Here is a 19632-nt window from a genome sequence, read left to right as displayed (position 1 = left end):
TCTGTGTCCCTGAATATAGAGTCCCCTATCACTACTGCTCGCCTACACTTTGACCTTCCCTGCTGTACAACAGAGCCCTCTGTGGTGCCATTGACCTGGCTGCTGCTGCTGCTTTCCCCTGAGAGGCCACCACCCCGCCACAACAGTATCCAAAACAGCATACTTGTTATTGAGGGGAATAGCCACAGGGGACTCCTGCACTACCTGCCTGCCCCTCCTGGTGGTCACCCATCTATCTGGCTGAACCTGCGGTGTGACCACCTCCCTGAAACTCCTATCTATGATACTTTCTGACTCCTGTATGCACCTCAGTGAGTCCAACTGCCGCTCCAACCGATCCATGTGATCTGAAAGGAGCTGCAGTTGGACACGCTTCCTGCAAACGTAGTCATCAGGGACATTTGACTTCTCCCTGATCTTCCACATTTCACAGGAGGAGCATACTACCCCACTGACTACCATTTCCACCCCTCGCGTTACTTCTGGCTTAAAAGAAAGAAAGACAGAAATTGGGAATAAAACAAAAACTAAGCCTTACCTGGTCAATAATCACCCTCCTCAGAGGTCCGACGTACACCAAAGCCCGCACTTTGACCTTACCAGCAGCACTGCGACCTCGCAGCCCCTCCCAAAGATGGCCGCTCTCGGATCTTTAATCGCGCTTTCGGATGTTACCTCAAGGAAGAAGCCGCTGTCGATGTGAGTCGCTGACCTCGGAAATCTCCAACGCGGGGCTCCGCCAATCCCAGGCCTGTAACCAGTCCTCGGGCCCACACACCCGCCCCATGCCTCTGTGATGTCCCCGGGTGTGCAGCACCGGGCTAATCTCCGACTGCAGCCCTGCTGTGCCCCGGCCGGGGCAGGTAGGCCTCTCCGCGGGCCCCGGTGACTGCTGCTGTTAGTGTAGCCTGACTACTGACTGTCTGCAGGTAGTCCGGTGCTGGCTCCCCAGTGCTGATGGTAGTGTCAGTGCAGGAAGCCTCTCCGCTATGCTAGGGACCAGACAGATAGACTAACTGGCCTATAGTTTCCTGCTTTCTGTCTCTCTCCTTCCTTGAATAAAGGTGTTGCATTTGCTAGTTTAAAATCCACTGGGACCCTTCCAGAATCTAAGGAATTTTAGAAGATTATAATGAAAGCCTCTCATCACTGCAGCCACTTCTTTTAAGACACTAGGATGCAGGCCATCTGGCCCTGGAGGTTTGTCAGCCTTTAGGTCTAATAGTTTTCTCAGCACCTTTTCCATGGCGATGGTGATTGGTTTAAATTCCTCCTCCTCCCCTCCCCCCCCTTTCACCTCTTGATTTTCAAGTATCTTTGGAAGGTTTTCTAAGTCTTCTATAGTGAAAACAGACACAAAATACCCGTTCAACACCTCTGCCATTTCATTGTTTTCCATTATCAATTCCCCAGACTCACTCTCCAGAGGACCAACACTAGCTTGAGTTACTCTTTTCCTATTTAAATACTTGTACAAACTCTTACTATCCATTTTTATATTGCCAGCTAGTTTTCTCTCATACTCTACTTTCTTCCTCTTTATTAGTTTTTTTCTCATTCTTTGGACAGATTTTAAGAACTGACAATCTTCTGACCTGCCACTAATCTTTGCAGATTTGTATAGTTTTCTTTTAATTTGATATTATCCTTAACTTCCTTATTTAGCCGCAGATAATTCATCCTTCTCAAAGAATCTTTCTTTCTCATGGGGATAAATCTTTGCCGAGATGTTATGAAATATCACCTTAAAAGTTTGCCACTGCATCTCTACTGTCCAACCTTTTAACCAAGTTTCCCAGTTCACTTTAGTTAGTTCTGCCTTCATACCCTTGTAATTACCTTAATTTACATTTAAAACACTAGGCCTAGATCCACACTTCTCGCCTTCAAACGGAACATGAAATTCTATCATGTTATGATTGCTATCGCCTAGAGACTCCTTTACCAGGAGGTTATTGATTAATCCTGCATCATTGCACATTACCAGGTCTGGAATAGCTTGGTCCCTGGTTAGCTCTCGAATGTACTGCTCTAAGAAATTGTCCCAAATATACTCTATGAACTCATTTTCCAGGCTACCTTTGCCAATCTGATTCATCCAATCTACATGTAGATTAAAGTCACCAATGAATATTGTGGTACCTTTCCGACACGTCCCATTTATGTCTTCCTGTATACTCTCCGATAGTGAAGCAACTATAAACTACTCCCACAAGTGACCTCTTACCTTTTCTATTTCTTGTCTCTACTCAAACTGATTCTGCATTTTGTTCTTCCGAGCTAAGGTCATCTCTCACTATGGTACTAATGACATACTTAATTAACAAAGCTACCCCACAACCTTTTTCTAGCTTCCTATCTTTTTTGAAATGTCAAATATCCTTCAATATTCATGTCCCAGCCTTGGTCACCTTGCAACCATGTCTCTGTAATGTCTATCAGGTCATTCATGTTTATTTCTATTTGTGCTAACAATTCATCCATTTTGTTACAAATGCCGCGTACATTCAGATACCGAGCCTTTAAATCTCTTTTTGGGAATGGGCAATAAATGCTGGCATAGCCAACGATGCCCACATCCCATGAATGAGTTAAAAAAAAATTCTGCACTCTTTGACCTAATGTGCTAGTGCACTCTTACTTTTGTATGCTCTCTCCCTTCCTGCCACACTTTGGTTTTCATTACCCAAATCGCGACTCTGCTCTATCACCTCGTTGTTTCCCTTTGATTTGCCACATCTCCTCTCACATCATCCCTTACCCCCACCATTTAATTTAAAACCTTCTCCACCCCCTAGTTATACAACTTGCCAAAACCCTGGTCCCAGCATGGTTCAGGTGAAGACTGTCCCAACAGTACAGCTCCCACTTTCCCCAGTACGGATGCTAGTGCCCCATAAATCAAAACCCCTTTCTCACACACCAATCTTTGAGCCCTAATCTTAATTACTCTATGCCAATTTGCTCATGGCTCAGGTAACGATCCAGAGATGATCTTTAAGGTTCTGCTTTTTAATTTAGCCCCAAGCTGCTCATATTCCCTATGCAGAACCTCTTTCCCTGTCCTATCTATGTCATTGATACCACGTGGACTATGACAACTGGATCCTCCCCCTCCTATTGCAAGTTCCTCTCCAGCCCTGGGCAGATATCCCGAACCCTGGCACCGGGCAAACTACGCAGCCTTCTGGATTCTTGCTCTCTGCTGCAGAGAACTATGGCTATCCCCTTGACTGTACTATCTCCTATTACCACTACATTCCTATTTACCCCACCTGCTTGATTGGCTTCCTGCATCACAGTGCCATGGTCAGTTTGGTCATCCACCCTGAAGCCCTTGCTCTCATCCATACAAGTTGAAAGATCCTCAAACCTGTTGGACAATTGCAAGGGCTAAGGCTCCTCCACTTCTGCTTTCTCGATCCCGTTACCTGCCTCACTTGCAGTCACAACCCCGTGTCCCTGACCACTGACCAAACCAGGAGACACTATCCTATCGGGTGTGACTGCCTTCTGGAACAATGTGTCCAGGTAACTTTCCCCCTCTCTGACGCATCACAGTGTCTGTAGTTCGGCCTCCAGCTCATCTACTCTGAGCTGAAGATCCTTGAGCCATAGAAACTTACTGCAGACGTGGTTGCCGTGGATCACACCTTTCATCCTAATGTTCTGATACATTGTGCCACCTAACCCCAGCTTTATATCTGAAACACTACATACAGCAAGTTGCTAATTAGTCATCAGAGGGACAGCTTGGAGCGAATGCAATTGCTTCCATACAAGAGAGAATATCTAAAGGTGAGCTTGCACTTCTGAACACCACTTGCTTGTAGAATATAAAGAAAGGGAAGTAAAAAAAAAATTGATTATTGAAAGCTTAAAACAACTTTCAAAATTTTATTCCCATTACTGGACATAGGATTGTTTCATTCATTTAGTCTACTTGGCACCTCAATGACCTGACCGTAACCATGAAATTTAACAAAGGCGGATTGAAAATCTGCAATTGCCATGTTAAACATGACCAGCATGCATATAATGCCCTTTTTTGTTTAAAAGAGTGCTGATGGTAAAGGAGTTGCAATTTGTCTGCTCATTCTATGCCAATCTGTGCTGGAGATAGAAGAAAAAATTCATACCAACGAAGGGATTTTAGCTTTTTATTAATAAAAAAAATGTCAAGCATACAAAAATCAGTACAAAAATGTAGAATATAATCATACGTTCTCAAGTATTTACAAATATTAGGAGTGAGAGTTTGGTGCAAGATTGAAATATTCTGATGTTGATAATTTCTTTACATACACGGTGGTTTTATTATTGAATGGAGGGAATATCTTTGCTATTAATAAACATTTGTTGTAATGAAGGCAGCTGGGTAGTAACTTAGTTTTGAGACATTCAGCACTTTGAATACCAATAAAACACAACTGCGCCACCGCTTTTAATCTTCCAGCACCCAATAAAATGGGAATTATAGAATCAGTGGTCATCTGGAATTATAGCGAACCTTCTCTGCTGAGAAATGAATTTCTTTCCCAATGAAAGTATGTTCTTTCACATATGCAAAATATCTTTAAAATGTTTGTTTAAGGGATATAGTAGCATAGTAGTTCTGTTACTGGACCAGTAATCCAGTGACCCGGACTAATCCCAATTGGGGAATTTAAATTCCATGAATTAAATAAACCTGAACTAAAAGATAGTCTCAGTAATGGTGACCATGCAACTACTTGATTATCATAAAAATCCATCTGGTAAACTAATGTCCTTTCGGGAAGGAAATTTGCCATCCTTACCCGGTCTAGCCTGTATGTGGCCCCAGACTGGGCAGCAATGTGGTTAACTCTGAAATGGCCTAATAAACCAGAGAGCAGTTAAATCAGTTGTATAGGGATGAATAATAAATGTTGGCCTTGCCAGCAACACCCACATCCTGTGAATGAATAAAAATTTCAAAAAAAAACCTTTGCTCATGAAGAAATTCCAGAAACTTGCAGTCATTAGTCTATTGGCCTAGGTGCTATATATTTTCTCAATTTCTCTGCTCATTTGACCTCTCCTGAAAGCAATGACTCAAATTGGGGTGGGGTACAGTTCTGCGCTGCTGGTAACTTTTCAATATATTCTCTAAGTTGCTGTTTTTCCTGCATGAGCATGGACAGTGCACATCAGCAGGTAATTTGGCCACAGGGGTCATCAGGCTGAGCCCCAAGATCCACATAGGTGTTCTTCCGACAAGAACTCTTTACTGAATCTCTTTCCTCCTTTGTCCAGTGAGACTGGGGCAAGTTGCAGTGTCCAAATCTTAACCATTGCCAAAACTGGCTAACTGCACAGACAAGGGACCTTTCTGCTCCATAAACTGCACCCCTATTTAGTGCTGTAATTATTTAAAATCTGTGCACGTGAGGGCTATGTTTCTCCATCCGGGTTCTTTAGCTTAGCTTAGCTGAGCTAACAAGGGAAGAGGCATGATACTGGCATTCAAGTTCTCTTCCCCCCCAACCTCTTGTACACTTCCTACAGCATTAAGAGATCAAAGACTATGTTGGTGTCATTCACAATTGCTGTTGTGGTGGGTGCCTTAAAGAGTAGAAGTGGACAAAACCTAAGAGGTAAGCACCTTTCCAAATCATCTCACTGTGGTGCAGGTAGTAGACAGAGTGAGATTCGCATTTAAGGAGGGAAATAAATCCTTGAAAAATTGATAAAATGATAGCAATTTAAAAACAAATATTAAACATACAAAATAAGCAACGGAGGTGGAGTTTTCACTGTTGTGGACTAAGATTTTTCTGGTGTCCTCGTGTTTTTTTTCCGAACTAGAAAATGACAATTACTAGTTCAGTGAAGAAACTGTAGATATTGCTCTGTCTTCTTCCCTCCACCCACACAAACAAAAGGATGTGAAATTTTCCTATTGCTATTATCTTTTTCTAAGTTTCAGCAGGAATCATGCTTCCTGCTACTCCATGATGCATAGTTTGAAGTGCAAACATATTGCACCAGCCATCTCTACTGTCCGTTTTAACAGTCCAGATTCAGAGCTAACAGTTAATTTAAAACTGACTGTTGCAGTCAGCAGTACAAGAAAAACTCTCATGGTCCTAATCAACTCTTAATGGGAACTGAAAATTTTGTGTCAATGTAAAACTTACTTTTAACAATATATATAAACCATTATTTCAATGGGATCATTCAACAAAATGGGTATGATATTGCTAAGAGTGCAGAAATAGTTTCATTATTCATTTAGCTGTTTCTCCATGAATCACTTAAATGAAAATTGCAAACAATAGCACATGTAGGCTGAATCAGAATGAGTATAGCATGAGGAAATGTGTGGTTTTCCTTGTACCGCTGGCTGCAGTAGATGATTTTGAATAAACTTAGCTGTGAATTTGGGACAGGTGCAAAAATGGTCATTAAAGGACACAGTAGAGATGGGTGTATGGTATATCAGTACATAAACACGTTTGTCATGGAGTATCAGAATGGCAAATAGTGACCTTTCCTCATTTCAGCCGTGTGCAGTAGCTGACAGGCACTATTTGCAAAGATTATTTTCCTTGTGATGAAAATGATTACAACAAACATGATCAATGTTGTGCTCACTGATTATCACTGATTATATTACTATTTGCACTTTTTTCTTGTAAAAGAATTTATAGGCTTTCAGCACAGCGCCTCTTTAATAGAGCATTAAACAAAAGAGCAGTCCCCAAAAAAGGTTGAATCAAAACAGCTGTAGTCTTTTAACATTACAAGGGCCTTTGTATAGGAGTAGATGTTGGCAGGGGCGGGCGGGTTTGAAATTAGGCAGTTTCCTGCATCCAATTGCTATCCAGTGACTGGTGTAAAGTAATTGAATGTCGAATAAAGATAGGATTAAGCTCAGCAATCCACAATCAAACAGCTCATCAACACTTGCCATCTAGTCTAACGCATCAAGCATAGCTATACTTCAGCAAGGTAACAGAGAGCTGCCGTTTCCCATAAAATCACACCTCAGCAAGAGTCTCTGCCTGCAAGAAAGGAAATGGGAGAAGGGGACAACCCAATGGATGTATTTTATTTGTAATTAAGGTTGGGATCATACTTCAATTCTCTTCTTTGCTTGCGACAGCAAATGGCAATGGCTGCAGCACCTTTCCCTTTTCCTGAACAGATTACCATACATGTGTTGTCCACAGCGTATGCTCCATGAGTGACAGAACCATGGGAATATGCACTGCACCCAGTCAGTGTCCAGCCTTCATCACATGATACCATTACCTGGAAATTAAAACACAGGTCAGCAGAACAACAAACCATTCAACACAATCAATCTGGACAATGGGCATCTGGCAACTACCTGCCCGAGGGAATCAACTGCCTTAGGTGTAGTGTCCTATTTCAAGTGGGCCACTGGAAATAATGGGATTACACTGAGCCAAATCTCCCCGGGTTGCAGCAAATGTTTCTCCTTAAAGGGTTGGAACTGTTAAATTGGAGGAGGGCCTACTCAAACTAGTACAAACCAAACAAAAACAAAACTCAATCAAAACAAAAAGTTGCCATGCTCGATTTGCAGTTAGGTCAATGGAAACAGTAGAACTGTGCTACAAACTGACACCATTAAAATTGCAAGAAGCATCCTTTCCTGTGTTTTCCCATAGATAGCAAGATGGAAGTTATAAAAAAAAGGAACCTATTTGCTGAAGGTTCTGCTGGTAAAGAGATTTTATCTACAACTAGGGCTACAGAGAGGGCTTTAAACTAAATGGTGGGGGCAAGGGATCAAGTGAGGAAAAATGTGATAATTTAAAGGGAGATAAGGCAAGAGAGCAAGTTCCCATAAGGGTAATTATAATCAGGGTATGGCAGGAAGGGACAGCGCATACAAACTCAAGAGTGAGCTATCAGATAAGACTAGAGGGGGAGGGGTTTGGGAGAGGTGAGATTTAGAAAACTAAAGAGAAAAGCCAAGGCATCGGAACTGTATAGCGCTATGGGTAAAGACAAGCAGAATGGGGCAGGAGGCGCCAGAGAGTTTAACAGAAATTGTACATCAGCAAATAAGGTAATTGAAAGGAATAGAAGCAAAACAATGAAATTATAGGTTCTATATCTGAAGCATCTGCAATAAGATCGATGAACCAGTGGCACAAATAGAGGTATCTGATTTAGAGCTAATCACCATTACAGAGACATGGTTTCATGGTGATCAAGGTTGGGAATAAATATTCCAGGGTACACAATATTTTGAAAAGACAGACAAAATAGCAAAGGAGGAGGAGTAGCACTGATGGCAAACGATGACTTAAGCGCATCAGTGAGAAAGTCTCTGGCCTCAGAAGGTCATGAAGTAGAATCGATATGGATGGAAATAAGGGATAGCAAGAATCAGGAATCACTGGTAGGAGTAGTTTATAGGCCACCTAACAGTAGTTATACCATTGGACTGAGCATTAAATAAGAAATTATTAGAGCTTGTAACAAATGCAATGTAATAATTGTGGGGGACTTTAATCTTCATATAGACTGGGACAATTAAATTGGCTGGAGTGGTTTAGAAGATGAGTTTGTAGAATATTTTCAGAGCAGTTTCTTGGAGCAATACATTGTGGAGCCAACTAGGGATAAAGATATCTTGGATCTAGTATTGTGCAATGAAGACGGGTTAATTAGCACTGTCATAATAAAAGATCCAATGGGAAACAGTGATTATAATACCATTGAATTCCATGTTAAGGTTGAAAGTGGCATGCTCAAATCACAAACAAGAATCTTAAACTTAAAAAAAGCCAATTACATAGGCATGAGGGGAGAACTGGCTAAGGTAAATTGGGTAAATAGACTAAAAAGTATGGCAATAAGTGAACAGTGGGGAACCTTTAAAGAAACAATTCAAAATGTTTGACAAAAATACATTCCTTTGAAAAACAAAAATTCAGCAAGCAAGACCCATCCGTGGTTCACTCAGGAAATTAAGGATAGTAGATCAAAAGAAAAGGTTTACAATGTTGCAAAAAAGAGTAGCAATTCAGAAGATTGGGAGTGTTTTAGAAACCAGCAAAGGGCCACCAAAAAGTTGATAAGGGAAAAATAGAATGTGCGTAAACTGGCCAGTAATATAACAACATATTGTAAGAGCTTTTATAGGTATATCAAAAGGAAGAGAGTAGCTAAAGTAAACGTTGGTCCCTTAGAAGCAGAGACAGGAGAAATTATCACTGGGAAATGAGGAAATGGCAGGCATTGAACAAATATTTTGTGTCTGTCTTCACAGTAGGCGACAAAACTTCATACCAGAAATAGACAGTAACCTAAAGGCTAAAAAGAGTGAGATTAAGGAAATTTGTATCAGCAGAGAAAAAGTATTAGAGAAATTTAAGGGACTAAAATCTGACAAATCTCCAGGGCCTGACGACCTACACCTTAGGGTTCTAAAAGAGATAGTTGCAGAGAAAATAGATGCGCTAGCTGTGATTTTCCAAACTCCCTTAGATTCAGGAATGGTCCCATCAGATTGGAAGTTGGCAAATGTTACACCGCTTTTCAAGAAAGGAGGGAAAGAGAAAACAGGGAACTACAGACCAATTAGCCTAACATCAGTTGTTGGGAAAATGCTGGAAACTATTAAAGAAGTCTTAACAATGCATTTAGAAAAACACAGTATGATTCGAACAAGTCAACAGGGTTTTACTAAAGGGAAATTCTGTTTGACAAATTTTAGAGTTTTTTGAGGATATAACCAATAGGATAGATAGAGGGGAACCAGTAGATGTAGTATACCTGGATTTCCAAAAGGCAATCGATAATGTAGCACACAAAAGGTTAACAGGCAAGATAAGGGCTTATGGAGTTGGGGATAATATATTGGCATAGATAGATGATTGGTTAACAGACAGGAAGCAACAAGTGGGCATAAATGGGGCATTTTCAAGTTGGCAGGCAGTAAATAGCGGAATGTTGCAATGATCAGTGCTGGGGCCTCAGCTATTTACAATCTATATTGATGATTTAGGTGAAGAAACAGAGAGTAATGTATCTAAGTTTGCTGCTGATACAAAGGTAGTTGGAAAGGTAAGCTGTGGGGAGGACACAGAGACAGTAAAGAGTTATAGACAGGTTAAGTGAGTGGGCAACAAGATGGCAGATGGAGTATAATGTAGGGAAGTGTGAAGTTATGCACTTTGGTGGTAGGAATAGAAAAGCAGAATATTTTTTAAAAGGTGTGAAATTTGTAAATGTCGATGTTCAAAGAGACTTGGGTGTGCTTGTACAAGGAACACACAAAGTTAACATGCAGGTACAGCAATTAGGATGGCAAATGGCATGTTGGCCTTTATTGCAAGGGGATTGGAGTACAGGAATAAGGAAGTATTGCTACAATTGTACAGGGTTTTTCTGAGACCACATCTGGAGTACTGTGTGCAGTTTTGGTCTCCACATTTAAGAAAGGATATACTTGCATTGGAGGCAGTGCAGCAAAGGTTCACTAGATAGGTCCCAGGGCTGAGGGGGTTGTCCTATGATGAGAGGCTAAGTAAATTGGGCCAGTATTCTCTAGCATTTAGAAGAATGAGCGGTGATCTCATTGAAACAAAACAGAGTGCAGAATGCAACTTAGTGTGGAGAAACAAGTTTGGTGAGTGGCGAGTTCAGTGAAGGGGGGAGGAGGTGCTCCTTTTTTTCTACTTTTTTTGCTCTCCAATATTTAGTTCTTTCTTCAGTGCAGTGGAAGGATCTGGTTGGTGAGTAACCGGTAAGCTATTCTACTTATAATAAATAGTCTGTAAAGTTAAGCTATGGCAGAGCAGCTCTGCCAAGTGGAATGTACAGCCTGTGGCATGTGGGATGTCATGGAGCCACCATGTGTCCCAGACAAACACATCTGCAGGAAGTATCCCCGGCTGCACAAGCTTGAGCTCCAGGTTTCGGCACTTGAGCTGCGGCTGGAGTCACCGTGGTGCATCCAAGAGGCAGAGAACTACGTGGATAGCACATTTAGGAAGGTGGTGACACCACAGGTTAGGAGCAGGCAGGCAGATGGGGAATGGGTGACTGCCAGGCAATCTAAGAGAACCAAGAAGGTAGTGTAGGAGTCCTCTAAGATGATCTCACTTGCTAATCAGTTTTCCATTTTGGATAATGGTGAGGGTTGTGGTTCCTCAGAGGAGTGCAGTCAGTGCTAAGTTTGTGGCACCACAAGTGGCTCAACTGCCCAGGAGGGGAGGAAGAAGAGTGGAAGAGCAATAGTGATGGGGGATTAATTAGTTAGGGGAACAGACAAGCTTTTCTGTGGCCGGAGGCGGGACTCCAGAATGGTGTGTTGCCTCGCTGGTGCCAGGGTCAAGGATGTCATGGAACGGCTACAGGACATGCTTCTGGGGGAGGGTGAACAGACAGAGGTCATGGTCCACGTTGGCACCAATGACATACGTAGGAAGGGGGATGAGATCCTGAAAACAGATTTTAGGGAGCTAGGAAGGAGATTAAAAAGCAGGACCTCAAAAGCAGTAATCTCAGGATTACTCCCAGTTCCACATGCGAATGAGCATAGGAATATGAGAATTGACCCATTGAACACGTGGCTGGAGAACTGGGGTAGGAGGCAGGGCATCAGATTTCTGAGGCTTTGGGATCAGTTCTGGGGCAGGTGGGACCTGTACAAGATGGACGGGTTGCGTCTTAGCAGGACTGGGACTAATATCTTTGCAGGGAGATTTGTCAGTGCTGTTGGGGAGGGTTTAAACTAGATTGGCAGGGGGAGGGGAACCTGAGAGGGAGCTCAGACTGGAGGGAAGTAAAACTGGTAACTTGTCAGAGGTGTGGGAACCAGGAGCAAATATCAGAGAGGAATACCAAGGTACACAGAACACTGGGGGAGATGGATAGCACAAGAGCAGGGAATAGTAAGTTATTAGGTGGGGTCAGAGTAAGGGAGAAAGTAATAAAGTCTGAATCAGGGTTAATGTTCAGGTATGTGAATGCACAAAGTGTGGTTAATAAGATTGATGAAGTACAGGAGCAGATTGCCATGTGAAAATATGATGATGTGGCTATAACAGAGACCTGGCTTAAAGAAGGACAGGACTGGGTGTAAAATATTCCTGGATAAAAGGTGTTCAGGAAAGATAGGAAAGGGAAAAAAAGGGGGAGGGGTGGCAGTATTGATTAAGGAGAGCATTGCAGTGTTGGAGAAAAAAGATGTCCCAGCGGGGTCGAGGACATAATCAATTTGGCTGGAGCTAAGGAACAATAAAGGTGCAGTTACATTGCTCGGTGTTGTCTATAGGCCACCAGCTAGTGGGAAGGACATGGAGGAACAAATTTGTAAGGAAATTAGAGAGGTGCAAAAATTATAGGGTAGTTATAATAGGGGGCTTTAATTATCCAAACATAGACTGGGATAATAGTAGTGTAAAGGGCAGTGAGGGGCAAGAGTTCCAAGTGGATCAAGTTATCAGTAGGAGAGTAGGGGACAGTGATCATTTTGTCACAAGGTTTAGGCTAACTATAGAAAAGGACGAAGAACAATCCAGAGTAAGAATAATTAACTGGGGAAAAGCCAACTTCAATGGGTTAAGAATGGAGCTGGGGCGAATAAATTGGAGTCAAAAGTTGGCAGGAAAACCAGTAGCTGAACAATGGGCTACCTTCAAAGAAGAGATAGTTTGGGCACAGTCAAGGTATGTTCCCTTGAAGGGGAAAAGTAGAGCAAACAAATCCAGAGCTCCCTGGATGACAAAAGGTAGAGATTAAGATAAAGAAGAAAAAGTGTGCTTATGACAGATGCCAGGTAGAAAATACTATTGATAGAGATAAACTGTCCCCACTCATGCAAGGATTGAGAATGAGAGGGCACAGGTTTAAAGTATTTGGTAAGAGAAGCAAAAGTGGCATGAGGAAAAACTTTTTCAACCAGAGAGTGGTTAAGGTCTGGTATGCACTGCCTGAGAGTGTGGTTTAGGCAGCTTCAACTGAAGCATTCAAAAGGGAATTAGACTGTTATATGAAAAGGAAGAATGTGCAGGGTTACGGGGAGAAGGCAGGGGAATGGAACTGAGTGAATTGCTCTTTCGGAGAGCTGGTGCAGACACGATGGGCCGAATAGTCTCCTTCTGCACTGTAACGATTCTGTGAATCTGTGAAAGGTATAAGATTCTAAAGGGGCTGGATAGGCACTGAGAGATTGTTTCTGCTGGTCGGGGAATCTAAAACACGGGGGCACAAACTCAAGATAAGGGACTGATCATTTAGGCCGGAGATGAGGAGAAATTACTTCACTCAAAGGGTTGTGAATCTCTGGAATTCTCTACCCCAGAGTGTTGTGGATGTTCCATCTTTGAATACATTTAAAGCTGGTCTAGGGAGATTTTTGGTGTCTCAGGGAATCAAGGGATATGGCGAGTGGGTGGGAACGTGGAGTTGAATCCTAAGATCAACCATGATCGTTTTGGATGGCGGAGCAGACGCGATGGACCATATGCTCCACTCCTGCTCCTATTTCTTGCTTCCTTGTGTTTGTCCAACACCTTTGCCCTACACCCAGATTTAACATCCGGAGAATGTTCATAAAAGTGCAATCACTGCACCATTGTGGGCTTTGCAATTCAGTTTTTAAGCATTTGTTCTTGTTTGCCACATATTTTGAATGGGTTATATGCCCCTTCAGCATTGTTTCAAATCCAACCCAGGCTGAATGGATAGAAAAGTATCTTTTTGTGATGGTTATAAGAATCTTATGCAAAATATGTTTAGCATCTTCATGCCAGTTCCTCATTGACGACAGCCCACAGCAGAAAACTGCTTAAAGTTGGGCACTAAATTGACAGTCTTATTCTAACCAAGAATGCCTGGTGTACAAAACATCTGGTGCTTGCAGATGGAGATGTTTGCTGGTGAACACTGTAGAGGTAGTACTGGTAAAAGTAATGTCTGGGTCAATTCTTCAGCAACGATCTAAAGATTTCCTGCTTCCCAAAAACTGGCTTAGCTTGAGCAGTATCACTGGAGCATTAACATCAACCATCAATTGTGCCACTGCTACACCTGACTCTATTTGCTAACTGGATAAATTGTATCGACATAAATTTCTTCAAACCTTTTACAGTAGATAAGCGTGTGATAGGCGCAAACCTCAGACAGAAATCTAATACCAGTTATATTTATAATTTTATTTTAATAGTAATTAAAGAGGATTGATGTATTTTTGAAAGTATAAACTCACTGGACAATGGCAGGTCAGGACCATGATACTGGAATGCAGCACATTCCTTTTGTAATTCTCTACAGAAAGGGAATGATGGAAAATTCATATTCTCAGCAAAACTAATTGGTAGTGTTATATTGCTTGCATCAATTCTGATGGGGACCACTCAGGCAAATTTAAGGAAAGTACGGGAATATGACAAACTAGGAATGCTGCTGCTGCTGTATCTTGAAGAATTAACGGATCATGCTTGAAGGTGAAAGAAAGGGCTCTTAATTACTTGCCTGGTTACTCCTTGTTTTCTTCATGAATCCATTTGACAGCATTTAGAAAATTACTACTGGTGAAGATTTGTTGTTCCTCTACGAATGTAAATATTTAACGTGCACGTTGGAAGGTATAGTTCTCCTTCAGCAAAACTAATCTTAACAACATCTATATTGGGAATCTTCGACATTTGCACATTGCCCTTTTCAGTCATCTTACATTGAGAATGTGGTTGTGCCTTAAATGGCTCTACATGTTTGTATTTTTTTTTTTAAATCACCCAACATTTGAAAGATAATTTCACCTTTTCTGTGAAGCCTGTCGAGCTCTGTTCCTTCACTTCACACTCGAGGCTTGGTGCTTGGCAACAGGTAGCATGTGAAGTCATCTCCGTTTTTCCTGCACAAGTGTTTGCTCGAGGCATCGTTGCATCACTGAACTTTGCATAGGAGTGTGAGCTACAGCCTGCAAAGAATGGAAGTTTTAATTTATTTCCTTCTGAGCCATGAGGGTTTTCTTAATTCACACGCACGCACAAAAAGCATTTCTTTTCATAATTTGCGTGTCTTTTATGGGAAGTAGGTGAAATGGAACCTGTCTGCAACCACTGTCTTTACTGACTTGAAGCAGTCTTTATAGATAAGCAGGGCTGTACATCTTGCATCTATTTTCAGATTCTCTGAAGCTCTGCAATGTGTGCATCATGTATTCCATAGACGTTTGATATGCACCATGGAATCCCCACACTTATGAAATACATTGGGTTCTCCCACTGTTAATTGTATATCAATTGTTTAATTATATGTAGGTGGAGGCTATTAATTGGGGTTCTACTTGAGCACATATAGGGAGACACTTACTGAGATTGGGGCAGGTTTGAGTGAAGGAGCTGCATGTTTATAGTTTTTTTACTCTGTAAAATAAATGTATGACTGAGTAAAGATTGGCTCTGGCATCATCCTTCAACAACAAGCTTTCTAGAATAGAACAGCCACTATCTGCAAGCAGAACTTCAGGAACTCTAGGGGGGATGCCACTGATACAAAATTTACCGGTCAATAGATAGGTGGTCTCCGACTACAGTTCCGGTATGATTCATGCTGATGCTATTGCCAGCTGATCCCTTACATTCTTAATTCTCCTTTACTCTCACAATGTTTTTCACAAATATCCTCTTTCCCCTCCCACATGTTGATCTATAACTAACTAATAGGAGGCATGCCAGAGTTTACCAACTCTGATTTTCTCTCTATGCTGAGAGAGGATTGTGCTCTCCTTTCTCTTCCCTCCTATCACACCTCCCTCTTCGCTCAGATTTCAAAGCTCATTGCTGCAACAATTGCAGGTGCTGGTAAGATCTTCAGAACACCAGAGCGATATACTGCACAACTTATAGTTATGGCACAGTGGTGCAGTGGTTAGCACCGCAGCCTCACAGCTCCAGCGACCTGGGTTCAATTCCGGGTACTGCCTGTGTGGAGTTTGCAAGTTCTCCCTGTTTCTGCGTGGGTTTCCTCCGGGTGCTCTGGTTTCCTCCCACATGCCAAAGACTTGCAGGTTGATAGGTAAACTGGCCATTAGAAATTGCCCCTAGTATAGGTAGGTGGTAGAGAAAATATAGGGACAGGTGGGGATGTGGTAGGAATTAGTGTAGGATTAGTATGAATGGGTGGTTGATGGTCAGCACAGACTCGGTGAGCCGAAGGGCCTGTTTCAGTGCTGTATCTCTAAACTAAAACTAAACTAAATGGCATTTAATATAGGGTTCGCCATCATCACTGGCTGAAAGCAAGTATCTGAAAGCAAGATTGCAATCAATCATAAAGTTCTACGTAAGATCTCTTGCCCTCAGTGGAAAATGACAGACTTATAGGGCTGCATTTTCAGGCTCCCTGAAGTCTGGAATGGAGGCGGGGAGCTCTGAAAATACCGGTGCTGGCTGGTGTATCAGTTTCAGGACATGGTTCCCAGTGCGGCAATGTTAAACAGGGTGGGATAGGGATCCCGCTCTTCTTCCTGTTGAGGCCAATGAAAATATTTTAAAAGCTTGTTGGAGGGGAAGGTGAAATTTTGAAGGGGTGCATGGGTTTCAGGAGGTGTCTTCTGCAGATCTGCTGAAGGGAGGCAGGTAAAGAGTGGGGGGCTAGTCATGGCTGCCCCTGGGCATCACCCCGTCCCCCACTAGAGGGTCAACGGGCAAAGGGGAGCTCAGCATTTGATAAGGAGGTGCCCTTGGCACTGCACAGGTGACAGGGAGAGTGGGCACTCCGTCCTCGGGCATTGAACAGGGATATCACCTCATCCCGTGGCATTGTAGGGGCAGAAGAGCAGAGGGCAAGGCTGCCAATGACAAGTGGGAGGTCACCTGTCCAAGAGGAAGGCTGCAGCTGGCAATTGGGGCATGACTGTCAGATTTTGGGCCTAGTGGCGATGAGGGGCAACACCCTCCACAGGAAAGGTGGAACCCCGAGCAGCAGGAGGGCACAGGAGAGGAAAGGGGACAGAAAGGCAATGGAGGCCATACCATCAACACAGGATCTACTGCCGAAGACAGAGTTACCTGGAGATGACCGAGACCCAGGGCCTCAGGAGGCTGCCACTCTACAGGCAGATGGTCATAGACGTCAGAGTCCTCATCGCCAAAGACACTACACCTCGCAGCACTGGTCGTCATATCCCGCCAGTAGTCGTCAAAGTCACTGCGGCCTTGAATTTCACTTTTGGATCCTTCCAAGGATCAACTGTAGACCTTGGCGGCATCTCACAAATGGCTGCACACTACTGCATCTCGCAGTTCACTGATGCCTTCTTTGCCAGAGCTGGACTGTACATTCATTTCACGACAGACATGGCCTCACAGGGACAGAGGGCAGTGGTTTTGCCACCATTGCTGGATTCCCCCAACTGCAGGGCATCATTGATTGCACCCATGTGGCCATCAAGGTTTCCAGTCACTGGCCAGTCAGAGTTATAAACAGGAAGGGCTTCCACTCCCTCAATGTTCTGCTGGTCTGCGACCACAACTAGAGCTTCCTCCTTGTATGCACTCGTTTTCCTGGCAGCTGCCATGACTCCTTCATCATCCGCCAGTCCAGGCTGCCTCAGCGCTTCACTCCAAATCCCAAAGTGCGTGGATGGATCATTGGGGACAATGGATATCCATTAAAGATATCGGTACTCACCCACCTACGGAAGCCCTAGACAGAGGCACAGACGTGACACAACCAATGCCACCTGTTCAGCTGGAGAGCCATTGAGCAGGCCATCAGGCTTCTAGAGATGCAATTCCGGTGCCTGGACCAGTCGGTTGTGCCCTGCAATACCCTCCTGCAAAGGTCTCAATCATTATGGTAGCCTGCTGCATTCTCCATAACATGGCCCTCCAGAGAGGTGTGGACCTTGAGGACAGTGAGGCCCTGGAAGGAGACAGCTCATCGGGAGAGAAGCAGGGGGAGGTGAGAGAGGAGGAGGAGGAAGCAAAGGAAGATGAACAGAAAGGTGCCCTTGCTGCACGATGGGGTGGCCTCCTCCTGCCACCCTCCAGGAGCTGGACCTCCTCACGGCCTCCAGCATTAGGTTTAGGTCAGCATCAATGAAGCGAGGGGCAGCCCTGCCCTGGGTGCCAGGCCCCTGGCTCTCCTGTGACATCACGCTTCCCCCTGGTGCTGTGGAAGGCTTTGGCACAAACTGAAGATTTCTTCCTTAGGACAACCAGCAGCCTCAGTGATGGCTGCCATGAGGAGTTTAAATCAGTGCCAAACTTCATCTGACCCACCTCCATTCCTACCCCCACTGGCTGTAGTTGAAGAGGAAACCGGTCAATTAAGAGCTTACCCATGTGAAAATCTGACCGTTAATTAGCTTCCCATCCGAGGTGGGTTTCTGACCCGAAAACAAACCCGGCTTCTGTTTCCCGACTCCCTGGTGAAAATTCAGCCCATAGTGCTTTTTGTAAACAGCTAAATGGGGTCCACTAATATATGTTCAATTCCAGTTTATCTAACATCAGTCCCATCATTGCATGATCAATTTTCGCTTACTTTCCCCACTTGAAACACCTCCCCCATACCCACCCCACCCCCTCCCACAAATCCATCTTAGTGGAGAGTCAGAAGCTTTTTCCCAGGATGGAAGAGTCAGTTACTAGGGGACATAGGTTTAAGGTGCAAGGGGAAAAGTTTAGAGAGGATGTGCGAGACAAGTTCTTTACATAGAGGGTGGTGAGTGCCTGGAACTTGCTGCCGGGGGACGTGGTGGAAGCAGGTACGATAGCAACATTTAAGAGGCATCTTGACAAATACATGAATAGGATGGGAATAGAGGGATATGGTCCCCGGAAGCGCAGAAGGTTTTAGTTTAGACAGGCATCATGATCGGTGCAGGCTTGGAGGGCCGAATGGCCTGTTCCTGTGCTGTACTGTTCTTTGTTTTGTTTATGAAGGCAGCAATATAGGACACAGTTTGATGAAGGCCAGGATTCCTGTGGGCCTCACGTGAACTTGAGCTGTGAGTATTCACATCAGTTCAATCATGGTGGTCAAAGTGGAGCCCAATCCTGGGCTGGACATCCACATGCCTGCCTTTCAGCAGGGGCCACTGACTAGGAATTGGAAGCAGGAAACCTGGCAATCAGTTTCTGGGATCTGTAGAAGCTGAAGCCAATTATAGTACAACCACTGGAATTGCCTCAGTACAGAATAAGAGTTAAACCTGGAATCTGCACACCATGTGGTGCAATTATCTACTCAAGCTTCTTGACATCAATATAAGAACTGGCAACATTTATTTCATAAGAAGAGACTATTTGAAAGCTCATTCAATGCTAAGATTCCAACTTGGAATTCTCTATATTTAGGTGTTTTGACATTCTGTTACTACCTAACAACCCGTGCCCATTAAAATGTTCTGATGACATTTTCAGCACATCTCTTACCAGTGAGAACATAGTCTTTATGTGGACAGCTTGCCATTTGTGTAGTGCCAACATCAGCCACTGAGCTGGTATTAACAAGACATTCAGCTTTTGGCCAAGTGCAGCACCTGCCGACAGCATAAACTCCCTGACTGCCAAAGGCATTGTGAGCTATACATTTCTTCGTGCCTTGGTTTTCCTAGGATACAAGTAATAACAAGAGAATGAGATTTTAAAATGTAACATATAG

General features: G+C 43.5%; 1 protein-coding gene across 1 annotated transcript in view; it reads right to left on the bottom strand.

Annotated features, from left to right (window-relative positions):
* Window positions 1–4183: 4183 nt before the first annotated feature.
* Window positions 4184–19632, bottom strand: part of pcsk9 (proprotein convertase subtilisin/kexin type 9) — a 28201-nt gene continuing 12752 nt past the window's right edge. The window contains exons 10-12 of the mRNA XM_068036961.1: window positions 19404–19581; window positions 14775–14935; window positions 4184–7278 (exon numbers count right to left, since the gene is read on the bottom strand). Of these exons, the coding sequence (XP_067893062.1) occupies window positions 7075–7278; window positions 14775–14935; window positions 19404–19581 (543 nt within the window). The 3' untranslated portion in view covers window positions 4184–7074. The remainder of the gene's footprint in view (window positions 7279–14774; window positions 14936–19403; window positions 19582–19632) is intronic.

The sequence above is a fragment of the Heterodontus francisci genome, chromosome 8 (genome assembly GCF_036365525.1).
Source record: "Heterodontus francisci isolate sHetFra1 chromosome 8, sHetFra1.hap1, whole genome shotgun sequence".
Classification (NCBI taxonomy): Eukaryota; Metazoa; Chordata; class Chondrichthyes; order Heterodontiformes; family Heterodontidae; genus Heterodontus; species Heterodontus francisci.
The sequence above is the reverse complement of the archived record's forward strand: the minus strand, read 5'-3'. Positions and strand labels throughout refer to the sequence as shown.